We start from the raw sequence: 12,226 nt of genomic DNA, 5'->3' as shown, positions 1-12,226 counted from the left end.
TTAAAACAGGATTTAAACAGGACTAAAACAGGATTTAAACAGGACTAAAACAGGATTTAAACAGGATTTAAACAGGACTAAAACAGGATTTAAACAGGATTAAAACAGGATTTAAACAGGATTTTAAACAGGATTTAAACAGGATTTTTAAACAGGATTTTAAACAGGATTTTTAAACAGGATTAAAACAGGATTTAAACAGGACAGGATTTAAACAGGATTTAAACAGGACAGGATTTAAACAGGACAGGATTTAAAACAGGATTTAAACAGGATTAAAACAGGATTTAAACAGGATTTAAACACAGGATTTAAACAGGATTAAAACAGGATTTAAACAGGATTAAAACAGGATTAAAAAAAAACAGTTTGGGTAAAACTGTGGACAGATAAATAAAACGACAATTTATCCATTAGAACAAGAGGAACTGAAATGAAGATGAGGACTCAGGACGTCCTCCTCTGCTCCCTCAACTTTACCTGGGGCTTAGTCCTGGTCTAGTCCTGGTCTAGTCCAGGCTTAGTCCGGGTTAAATCCTGGTTTAGTCCTGGTTGAGAAGCAACTTATGAGTAAAAACAGACAATGAAACAGTGAAGTATGTGCCTGACGCAGTTTCTCTTCAACTGAAACTGCGTGTGTGTGTTTGTGTGTGTGTATATGTGTGTGTGTCTGTGTGTGTGTGTGTTTGTGTGTGTGTATATGTGTGTGTGTGCGTGTACGTGTGTGTGTGTGTGTGTGTGTGTGTGTGTCTGTGTGTGTGTGTGTGTGTGTGTGTGTGTGTCTGTGTGTGTGTGTTGTATCCGCCGTTAATCCGCGGGTCGGGCGGATGACGTGACGAAAAATTATATTTTAAATAAAATTTGGGGCGGGTGGCGGATTCACTCCTCAAATAAAAAAAACTCGGAGCAAATGGGAGGAGACGAGCGGACGGTGGGCGGATGATGAGTTTTGCGATGAAAAAGTCGCCCATCCACACATCTCTAGTGTGCAGACATACAGGAAAACAAGACAACATGTTTGATGTTAATTACCTCCGCCAAGGAGGTTATGTTTTTGCCGGCGTTTGTCTGTTTGTTTGTTTGTCTGTTTGTTTGTTTGTTTGTTTGTCTGTTTGTTTGTTGTTTGTTTGTTTGTTTGTCTGTTTGTTTGTTTGTTTGTCTGTTGTTTGTTTGTTTGTTTGTCTGTTTGTTTGTTTGTCTGTTTGTTTGTTTGTTTGTCTGTTTGTTTGTTTGTTGTTGTTGTTTGTCTGTTTGTTGTTTGTTTGTTTCTGTCTGTTTGTTTGTTTGTTTGTTTGTTTGTTTGTTTTGTCTGTTTGTTTGTTTGTTTGTTTGTTTGTTTGTTTGTCTGTTTGTTTGTTTGTTTGTTTGTTTGTTTGTCTGTTTGTTTGTTTGTTTGTTTGTTTGTTTTTGTTTGTTTGTTTGTTTGTCTGTTTGTTTGTTTGTTCTGTTTGTTTGTTGTTTCTGTTTGTTGTTTGTTTGTTGTTGTTGTCTGTTTGTTTGTTTGTTTGTTTGTCTGTTTGTTTGTTTGTTTGTCTGTTTGTCTGTTTGTTTGTTTGTTTGTTTGTTTGTTTGTTCTGTTTGTTTGTTTGTTTGTTTGTCTGTTTGTCTGTCTGTTTGTTTGTTTGTCTGTTTGTTTGTTTGTCTGTTTGTTTGTTTGTCTGTTTGTTTGTTTGTTTGTTAGCAACATAACTCAAAAAGTTATGGACCGATTTTGATGAAATTTTCAGGATTTGTTGGAAATGTGAAAAGGAAGAACTGATTTCATTTTGGGGGTGATCCGGAAGAAATCCTGGATTCTGGATCACTTTGAAATTTTAGTTAACATTGTGGTAAATGGGGCCAAAAAATTTTGTTTCTCAATATCTCTGTTAATTATTGACCAAACCCCATGAAATTTGACTCAGGGATGGACAATGGGATCCTCTTTCATATTCCAAATTGAAAGATACGAGACAAATATTTATGGAAAACACAATTAATATGAGGGGGACTGTAGTCCTTGGCGGAGGTCTGCGCTCTCTGACTGCTTTTCTAGTTTTTAATGCAGTCAGTGGTCTTGCACCTTCATACTTGTGTGAGATTTTGACCCCCCACCAGCGGAGCTCTACGATCTGCTGGGACACATCTGCTGGAGGTTCCCCCGGTCCCGGTGCCAACAGTGGGCTGATTGTTCTTTTGCAGTGGCCGCTCCAAAACTCTGGAACTCTTTGCCCATTGAGTTGAGATGTTTTAGTCCTGGTTTAGTCCTGTTTTAGACCTGGTTTAGTCCTGGTTTAGACCTGGTTTAGTCCTGTTTTAGTCCTGGTTTAGTCCTGGTTTAGTCCTGGTTTAGTCCTGTTTTAGTCCTGGTTTAGTCCTGGTTTAGACCTGGTTTAGTCCTGTTTTAGTCCTGGTTTAGTCCTGGTTTAGTCCTGGTTTAGACCTGGTTTAGTCCTGGTTTAGTCCTGGTTTAGTCCTGTTAAATCCTGTTTTAGTCCTGGTTTAGTTCTGGTTTAGTCCTGGTTTAGTCCTGTTAAATCCTGTTTTAGTCCTGGTTTAGTCCTGGTTTAGACCTGGTTTAGTCCTGGTTTAGTCCTGGTTTAGACCTGTTTTAGTCCTGGTTTAGTCCTGTTTTAGTCCTGGTTTAGACCTGGTTTAGTCCTGTTTTAGTCCTGTTTTAGTCCTGTTTAGTCCTGTTTTAGTCCTGGTTTAGTCCTGGTTTAGTCCTGTTTTTAGTCCTGGTTTAGTCCTGTTTTTAGTCCTGGTTTAGTCCTGTTTTAGTCCTGGTTTAGACCTGGTTTAGTCCTGTTTTAGTCCTGTTTTAGTCCTGGTTTAGACCTGGTTTAGTCCTGGTTTAGACCTGTTTTAGTCCTGGTTTTAGTCCTGTTTTAGTCCTGGTTTAGTCCTGTTTTAGTCCTGTTTTAGTCCTGGTTTAGACCTGGTTTAGTGTCCGGAAATGAGTGGAATTATGAAAAAAAAAAAAAAAAAAAATGGATATAGCCCAAAATGTAAAAACAGGAAAATACCACCATGTAATCCATTTATTTCAACAAAGTAACTGTAATCCAATTACCACTCATTGAAACAGTAACTGTAACTGAATACAGTTACTCATCATTTGTACTCTGATTACATAACTCCGGTACATGTAATCTGTTACTCCCCAACACTGTTGATTGACAAAATGAGATTCCCCCAAAGCTCAGATGACTGGGAGAGGAGCTGGTTGTCACTGTTTTGGCTGACAGTGTGTTTATGATTTCAGTTTTGGTTATAATCATTGCTTTTTAATCAAATTTTTATAACCGGGTCGAAAACGACCCTAACACCATAAAGCGTGCATTTTTAACCAGAGGTGTTCTTGATTATTTTGTTAAAATAGAGATTCCTGACAAAGTTAAAAAAAAGACTTGATGCAATAAACTAACCCTATGTGGTTCTTTTATACATTTTAACCCTCTCCAGGCAGACGTTGCAGATTTGCAACAGCTAAATGCCAATTACCTACTTACTCCACATCCATATTTTATGAGCTTTTTTTACTCAGGAGCCTTATTTCCCATCCATGCTGATAAACATGGACGATGCAGACTGTGTAAGAACGACTCACACAAACGACCTGTCAGAAGTGCAAAATACTTTTGTTGTTTACAAAGGATAAAAAATTATTTGTTGGAGAAACACATGAAAAAGTGCTGCTGTTCTGCCACTGTAAAACTGTTACACTGAGCTTTATGTTTTCATTGTTATAAAAGGTTAGTGTTCATATCATTTTCAATCTTCAGTGTTAATTTACCAAACCAGACCAACGCTGCAAATCTGCAACATCCCAGACACACTGGATGTGAAAGTGTCTCTCAAACAAAAGTCAGGATTGTATATTAATACCCCATATGATCATTTTCCCCAAATATCAGATTTTTCCTGATACTAAAAATGTATTTGAGCCTGAGAGGGTTAAACGTAAAACGGGTTGGTGACGACCCTAACACAAGAGGAAGGTTAAAATATTAAATCTAACGTAACATCTAACATATGTTTTCAGTAAAAATGACCCAATTATTTGTAGCTGTCAGTCATTTCATTTTGTGCCGTGCTTAAATATTTGTTAGGTTCTGAAAGTAGCATTTGTGTATTTTTTCTAAAAACACTGACCTGTGATTTTTGAGTACATTGAGTATAAGTTTAGGTAACATGTTCAAACAAGAGACCAGCTCATGTCAGAGGAGAGAAAAAAACACGAGTCTTCTTTTGCCAGACGGTCGTTTATTGAGCCTGTTTAACCGAGTGTGTAGGAGTAGTGCAGCGTTCCGCCCTTCGACAGGAAACAGTCGTGTTGGTAGGTGCCCACTCTGATCTGGCGCTTGCACGTTCCCAGCAGGTCGTCGAACATCAGGTCCCTGTCGTACACCTCCAGCTTCAGCTCGTCGTTCTCTTTGGCGTCGAGGTAGGCGAACTCCTCCCCCCACCACGGGTCGGTGTCGTCGTTCCTCACCGTGGTCTGGCCGATGGACTTGGAGCCGACGTACACCTTGACGTAGCCGTCCGTGGTGGACACCAGGTTTGAGGGCAGGTCGGTGGCGCGCAGGCTGTAGACCTTCAACTGCGCCGAGGACAGGGACGCCCCCAGGAGGAGGAGGAGCAGGGAGGAAGAGGAGATCATGACTGAGGAGGAGAGAGAGGGAAAGGTTAATGAAGATACACGAGGCACAGGCTGATGTCAGACCAAACTGTGTGTCATTCATTCATTCGTTTTTCAACATAAAATCAAAAATAAGAAAACGAAAAATGATTTGTCTTCAAAACCAAAATGAAAAAAACCAGATAATGATTCGTTTTTTTCATTTTTCGATTTTGTGTTTAAATGAAAAATGGAAAAAAAACGGATAATGTGACATGTGACTGTGATGTCGGACTTTTGTACTGCACACGGACTGAACCAGGACTGAGCCAGGTCCGGGACCAGAGCAGAACCAGATCAGGACTGAGACCGGGACCAGACCAGACCAGGACCGGGCCTGAGACCAGACCAGACCGGGACCAGACCAGGATTGAGACCGACCAGAGGGACCATGAGACCGGGACCAGGCAGGGACCAGACCAGACCAGGACCAGACCAAGACTGGGACCAGGCCGGGGACCAGACCAGGACCTGACCAGGACTGAGACCGAGACCAGGCCGGGACCAGACCAGGATTGAGACCGAGACCAGCCGGGACCAGGCCGGGACCAGGCCGGGACACCGGACCGGGACCAGGACCAGACCAGACTGGGACCAGGCCGGGACCAGACCGGAGGCTCAGAGCCCACGGCAGGGCCGGAGCTTGAAGCTGAGGCTCGGACCCCGCGGAGGCTCGGAGTCCCCGGTCTGGTCCTGGACCTGGATCAGTCCTGGTTCAGTCTGTATGCGGTGGAAAAGTCCAACATCACAGTCACAGACGTCATGTAAACAGGCTGTTATCTGTTTTTTCCATTTTTCATTTAAACACAAAATCGAAAAACTGAAAAAAACGAATCATTATCAGTTTTTTCATTTTGGTTTTGGAGACAAATAATGAAGAAAACTGTTGCTTTTTCATTTTCTTATTTTTGGTTTTATATTGAAAAACTAATGAACGAATGTCACACGGATTCAGACTGTTTGAGTCAGGAGGCTTTTTACAAACAGTTCATTATTTTTCTTGAAGTTGTCTTTCTATTAGAGAAGTGAGGGGACTGGGGGTCATCACCCAGAAAATGTTGGCTATACCACATTTCCAGTAATATGATCATGTTCTGGGGTGTCCTGGCTAAAATAATTTGATTCAAAATACTTATAGTAGGTCAAAAGTTTTAGAACACCACACTTTTTCCAATTTTTTGCTGTTGACCAAACATATTCTAAACTTCTGATTGATGTGTGTGTCGACCTTTGGCAGATGGAACAACTGAACACACTTGTGGCTCGAACTTTTTAGAAACAGAAATCAAATATTGTTCAGAAAGTTCTTCCCAAGTCTGTTGCAGAAGTTTCCGTAAATGTGTAGCTTCACTCTTCAGTCTTCAGCTCGATGGGGTTTAAGTCTGGACTCTGTGCTGCTGCTGCTGCTGCTGCTGGACACTTCAGGTTTTCAAGTTTTACCATCTTGTTCTTTTTTGCAGAGTTTTGGCAGAGCTTGGACTTGTCTTTTGTTCTTTTATCTTTTTTTTTAACTTCTGTCTGTTCAGTTTTTACCTTTGTTCCATTTCAAGCTCTTCATTGGACTTACACGACTTGAATTACAATAAATAACTGTAAAAATTAGGATGCTGTAAAACGTTTGACCTGCAGTGTGCATCATGTTTTTCATTGTTTTAGTGTATCCTTCAGAAGCTGCTGGTGTGAACAGAACATGTGTGTAAATCTCACTATCTCTGACACACTGATACTGTCTGGCAGTGAATCAAAGGGTTTATTATCTACACACCTCTGTTTATTTTATACCTTTTCAGTTTCAGCTGCTGTTTCACTGTCACCTGATGTTTCTGTGGTGCATCTGCTCAGCTGATTTTTACAGATTTGACTCTGTTCTTCTACTTGGAGCAGAAACAAGTAAAAGGACAGCGCCATCTGCTGTCTGACGTACAGTGTTGGGGAGTAACAGATTACATGTACTGGAGTAATGTAATCAGAGTACAAATGATGAGTAACTGTATTCAGTTACAGTTACTGTTTCAGTGAGTGGTAATTGGATTACAGTTACTTTGTTGAAATAAATGGATTACATGGTGGTATTCACCTGTTTTTACATTTTGGGCTAAACCTGGACTAAACCAGGTCTAAACCAGATCTAAACCAGATCTAAACCAGGACTAAACCTGGACTAAACCAGCTCTAAATCAGGTCTAAACCAGATCTAAACCAGGACTAAACCTGGACTAAACCAGCTCTAAATCAGGTCTAAACCTGGACTAAACCAGGTCTAAACCAGATCTAAACCAGGTCTAAACCTGGACTAAACCAGGTCAAAACCAGGTCTAAACCAGATCTAAACCAGGACTAAACCAGGTCTAAACCAGGTCAAAACCAGGACTAAACCAGGTCTAAACCAGGTCTAAACCAGGTCTAAACCAGGTCCAGGTCTAAACCAGGTCTAAACCAGGTCTAAACCAGGTCTAAACCAGGTCTAAACCAGGTCTAAACCAGGTCTAAACCAGGTCTAAACCAGGTCTAAACTAAACCAGGTCTAAACCAGGTCTAAACCAGGTCAAACCAGGTAAACCAGGTCTAAACTAAAACCAGGTCTAAACCAGGTCTAAACCAGGTCTAAACCAGGTCTGGACTAAACCAGGTAAACTCTAAAACCAGGTCTAAACCAGGTCTAAACCAGGACTAAACCAGGAATAAACCAAGTCCAAACCAGGACCGTGCTGTGTGGACGTGTTTCCTCCTCTTCTATCAATAATATTTTTAATTTGGTTCAGTAAAATCTGGACTTTTTATTTTTTTTTATCAGACAAAACTTCTTATGTGAAGATTTCCTCGTCTTTGTTTCTCTACAGCAAATCAAGTAATCCAAAGTAATCAGATTACATTACTCACTTTAAGTAATTTAATGGATTATGTTACAAACTACATTTTGGGGTGTGTAATCTGTAATCTGTAGGGGATTACATTTTAAAAGTCACCTTCCCAACACTGATGACGTCTTCAAAACTGTATTTCAGGTGTGAGAAAGTTGGTAAACCCCTGAATGTGAATGAATGTGAAGAAGAAACAGCCAAAACATGCACCGAGCCGTTAAGTGACAAACCCACCAAGAACAGCTTCAAGTTCACAATCTCAGACCAGGACGAGAGGATTGGGATGCCACTAAAGCAGGGGTCTCCAACCTGTAGCTCGGGAGCTACCAGTGGCTCTCCACCTCCTTCCAAGTAGCTCGCCAAGGGGTTTCGGAATTGTACCATTGTTCTGAATAGCAGAAATTTGGTTGATTACATACTTAGTACCATTGTGCATGTATAATTTTGAAGCGCAACTTTGTGCACTAATAAATTAACAATGGTTTATATTTTATAGGCATCTAACTGTACTGTAAGCCTAACCCTCTTATTTATAATCGTCTCAATTTCTTGCGGCCGGTAAAATGAGTAGCTCTCTCGCGTTTTTGTTTTGTAACGGTAGCTCACCGGAGTAAAAAGGTTGGAGACCCCTGCACTAAAGCGTTTCACACACAGAGAAACAAGTACCACTGTTGCATCAGGGAGACCACTGAGATCTGAAAACGTGCTCACCAGACTGTGAATCGGGGCGAGGGGGCATACCAACTCTCTCACACCTGGAATAAGCTAGAGGGCAGCCAAATGGTAAAGGGTTGAAGTAAACGGAGATCTGTACATACTGTAAGAACTTAATGTACAACACCTGATGGTTCTGCTGTGACTGTCAGCTTATCACCACCGTGTGTGTTCAGGTTACACTGGCGAGAGAACGAATAGTGCAGTTTCACTGTCAAGTTGAATCATCTTAAAGGTCCAGAAATCAGATAATAATTTGAATTTTGGTGAACATGTAAACTTTGCCACTGTTGGTAAAAAGTACAGAAACTAATAAACGAATAAACAGACAGAACAATAATGCCAAAATCAGATGTATCTAAAGAGTAAACCATAAATACTGGAAAATAAGTAGTAGTAGTATATAGACTACTTATTTGTCAACAACATAAAGCTTGTGTCATTTAGACTTAAAAACTCATTTCATACTTAAAAATAAAGTTGGCCTATTTAGTAAAATATGTGAAAATGTTACTAAATTAAATGTCAGTAAATGTATCATCCCACAAAACCCATACCACAAAATATTTAAAAATAAAAATCACATTTATGTCTAACAGTTCTTTTGAATTTTGAGAAATATACAAAAAATATTCGTATAGATACTTAAAGGTAAAATTACAGAAAAATAACCAACAAATACAAAATCTTACCTGCGGCGTGGACGTGGAGTCTGTCACGTCTGTCTCTGTCGTCTCTGTGTTTTTAAAGGCTCCGGGCTCCTATCAGCAGAGGAGGTTCTACTCTGATAGTTACAGTTACATTTACTTGAGTAACTTTTTAAAACACTTACGGCCACTTACTTTTACTCCTACTTTTATATATGTGTGTGTGTGAGTGTGTGTGTAATTTTATATACATATAACATATATATTTTCATTTATAGACAAACTAATAATAATGATAAAGAATACATATTATTTAGTTCAAATATGATTTAGTTTTTCAAATTTTTGTGTCTAACCTTTGAAAATACCAAATGTTGTGCATGATTTCATGTTTTGTCCTTACAATTACGTTATTTCAAATTACAAATCAGATCTCACTCGTCCAGTTACTCTTACTGGCCGTAGTTTCCTTATTTTTATTTGAGTAATTTATTGGACCACTGCTTTGTACTTTTACTTGAGTAATATTATTTTTAAAGTAACTATTATTGTTACTTTGGTTAAAAAAGTAAATAAATTGGCTTTTCTATTCACCTCTATCAGTCTGATAAACACAGCCGCCTCACTCCCACATTATGAAAAACAGGACTGCACAGATCTGACCCCCCCTGAACTCCCGTTAAACTGTGCTGATTATTATGCTCCAACAAACTTGTTGTTTATTAAATTAAACACTTTAAAGTTACAGGATCCTGTTGACCTAAACACACCTCTTATCATGTATAAGCAGAAGTAAACTGACAGAGGCTTTACAAGGTAACTGAGTCCACTTTTTTTCCACACCATCTTTTCAAGATTATTTCTATTCATTGATCTTTTTATTACTAGATATTGATTAGCAAAAGTATTTCATGTTTTTTACTTCAACCAAAACTGGAAATAAAGACTAAATGAAATGAATATGGCTGGTAATGTATGTACTTCTAGCTCGTGAGAATCTTTCATTATTATGAAGGTTTATGGGGGATACTGGCTTCTTCTCGCATTTCTATTTTTGACGACATAAAACAGCACACATCAGGTCAGAGGAACAGTCGGTGTAGCCATGTCCACTCCAGTGTAATGTCTGAGGGTCCGAGGCAGAGTTGTGTTTAAATCAATAAATGGTGACAGATCAGGCAGTGAAAAGGTCACAAATGTCCCAAAAACATCTCCAGAGATGATGATGCCTTTATTGTGCTTTACACTGGCATTATTTATGGGGTTTTGCACCTTTCATATTGAACTTTACACCCAAACTCTGCAGTGTTTGATGCTCTAAACGTAATTTAGTTGTTCTTCTGTGACAATAACAATAAAAGTTTGAATCTTGAACTTCTGCATGTGTTTGTGGCTCACTGCTAATGCTAACTTTTATTAAAACATTAAGTCTAACATAACACATTTTTTTGTAAAAATGACCCAATTATTTGTAGCTGTAAATCATTTTAGTTTGTACTGTTAAATTTTTATTAGGCTCTGAAATTAGTGTTAGCATTAGGATGACACGTTCATTTAAGGAAATATGTTCAAACAGGAGACCAGCTCATGTCAGAGGAGAAAACAAACTCGAGTCTTGTGATGCCAGATTTTAGTTTATTGAGCCTTGTTATGAAAGTGTGTAGGTGTAGTGCACTAGTCCACCCCTGGTCATATAGCAGCTCTGTTTGTATGTGCCCACTCTGATCTCGGTGCGGCAGATTCCGAGTCCGTCATCAAAGTTGAGATCCCTGTCCCACACCTCCAGCCTCAGCTGTTGGTACTCCTGGGCATCGAAGTAGTGGAACTGGTCCGACCACACCGGGTTTTTATTGTCCTTTATCATTGAGGTCTGCCCGAGTGACGTGGAGTCAAGGAACACCTTGATGTAGCAGTCCGGTCTGAGGTCCCCTGATGGGGCCACATTATCACCATACAGGTTGAAAACCTTCAAGTCCGCAGAGGACAGGGACACCCCCAGGAGGAGGAGGAGCAGGGAGGACATCATGACTGAGGAGGAGAGAGAAGAGGGAATGGGAGACAGAGACGGGGTGGGGGACATGTTAATGAATGAGGTAAACCTCTGACACTGTCTGGCAGAGACTCAAAGATCTTGTTGTGTCCTCACTTTGCTTAAGTGTCTGATTAGGTTCATTAGTTCTTCTGATATAATTAGACTTTAGGTTCTACAGACCTCAGTTTATTTTCTACTGACAGTTTCAGCTGCTGCTTCCTCACTGTCACGTGATGTTACTGTGGTGCATCTGCTCAGCTGATTGTAACAGATTTTGAGGCTGTATTCCTACTTGGTAAAGCTCCAAATAGAAGGACAGCGCCATCTGCTGTCCAATTTCTTCAAAACTGTATTTCAGGTGTGAGAAAGTTGGTAAACCCCTGAATGTGAATGAATGTGAAGAAGAAACAGCCAAAACATGCACCGAGTCATTAAGTGACAAACCCACCAAGAACAGCTTCAAGTTCACAATCTCAGACCAGGACGAGACCATCTAAAAACCATCTCATGGATTGGGATACCGCTAAAGTGTTTCACACAGAGAGCAACAAGTACCATGGTTGGATCAGGGAGACCACTGAGATCTGAAAATGTGCTCACCAGACTGAATCAGGACAAAGGGGCAACACCTGAGATACAGCAGCCAAACAGTAAAGGATTGAAATAAACTGAGATCTGTACATAAAAACCTGAATTATAATTATTGGTTGTTCTTCTGTGACTGGCGGCTTATCAAAACTGTGTGTGTTCAGTTTAAACTGGTAAGAGAACGAATAATAAAGGTCCAGAAATCAGATAATCATTAGAATTTTGGTGAACATGTAAACTTTGTAACTGCTGGTATAAAGTACAGAAACTAATAAAAGAATAAACAGACAAAACAATAATGCCAAAATCAGATGTATCAAAAGAATAGACCATAAATAAATAGTAGTATATGCACTACTTTTTTGTTAACAACATAAAATCTGTGTCATTCAGACTTACTTAAAAACTCATTTTATACTTAAAAATAAAGTACTGTACCTATATAGTAAAATACGTAAAAATGTTACTAAATTAAATGTCAGTAAATATATCTGGTGTAAATGTATAAATTCAGGTACTGAATATACTACTTTAGGGTAAAATTACAAAAAATAAAACTGATACTCGATCTTACCTGCAGTGTGAGCGTGTGGTCTGTATGTCTGTCTCTGTTGTCTCTGTGTTTTTAAAGGCTCCAGGCTCCTATCAGCCGAGGAGGTTCTACTCTGATAGTTACAGTTACATTTACTGAGTAACTTTTTTAAAACTTCAGCTCACATACATT

The 12,226-nt window shown here is 39.5% G+C and overlaps 1 protein-coding gene across 2 annotated transcripts; it reads right to left on the bottom strand.

The window, feature by feature from the left end:
- Positions 1-4,244: 4,244 nt before the first annotated feature.
- On the bottom strand, positions 4,245-8,962 carry LOC129411242 (uncharacterized). 2 transcript variants are annotated; one of them, XM_055161469.1, is made up of 2 exons: positions 8,928-8,962; positions 4,245-4,644 (listed from the first exon to the last, which is right to left on the bottom strand). In XM_055161469.1, exon 2 carries the CDS (start codon positions 4,640-4,642, stop codon positions 4,259-4,261), a length of 384 nt encoding a protein of 127 aa, XP_055017444.1. In that variant the 5' UTR covers positions 4,643-4,644; positions 8,928-8,962; the 3' UTR covers positions 4,245-4,258. The 2 variants fall into 2 exon arrangements, with proteins under 2 accessions (XP_055017444.1, XP_055017446.1); XM_055161471.1 differs by lacking the exon at positions 8,928-8,962 and adding an exon at positions 8,363-8,405.
- Positions 8,963-12,226: the final 3,264 nt, after the last annotated feature.

This window comes from Boleophthalmus pectinirostris, unplaced genomic scaffold (assembly GCF_026225935.1).
Source record: "Boleophthalmus pectinirostris isolate CB_2022bp ecotype Guang Dong unplaced genomic scaffold, ASM2622593v1 HiC_scaffold_4, whole genome shotgun sequence".
Classification (NCBI taxonomy): domain Eukaryota; kingdom Metazoa; phylum Chordata; class Actinopteri; order Gobiiformes; family Gobiidae; genus Boleophthalmus; species Boleophthalmus pectinirostris.
This window is presented reverse-complemented; position numbering and strand designations above follow the sequence as displayed.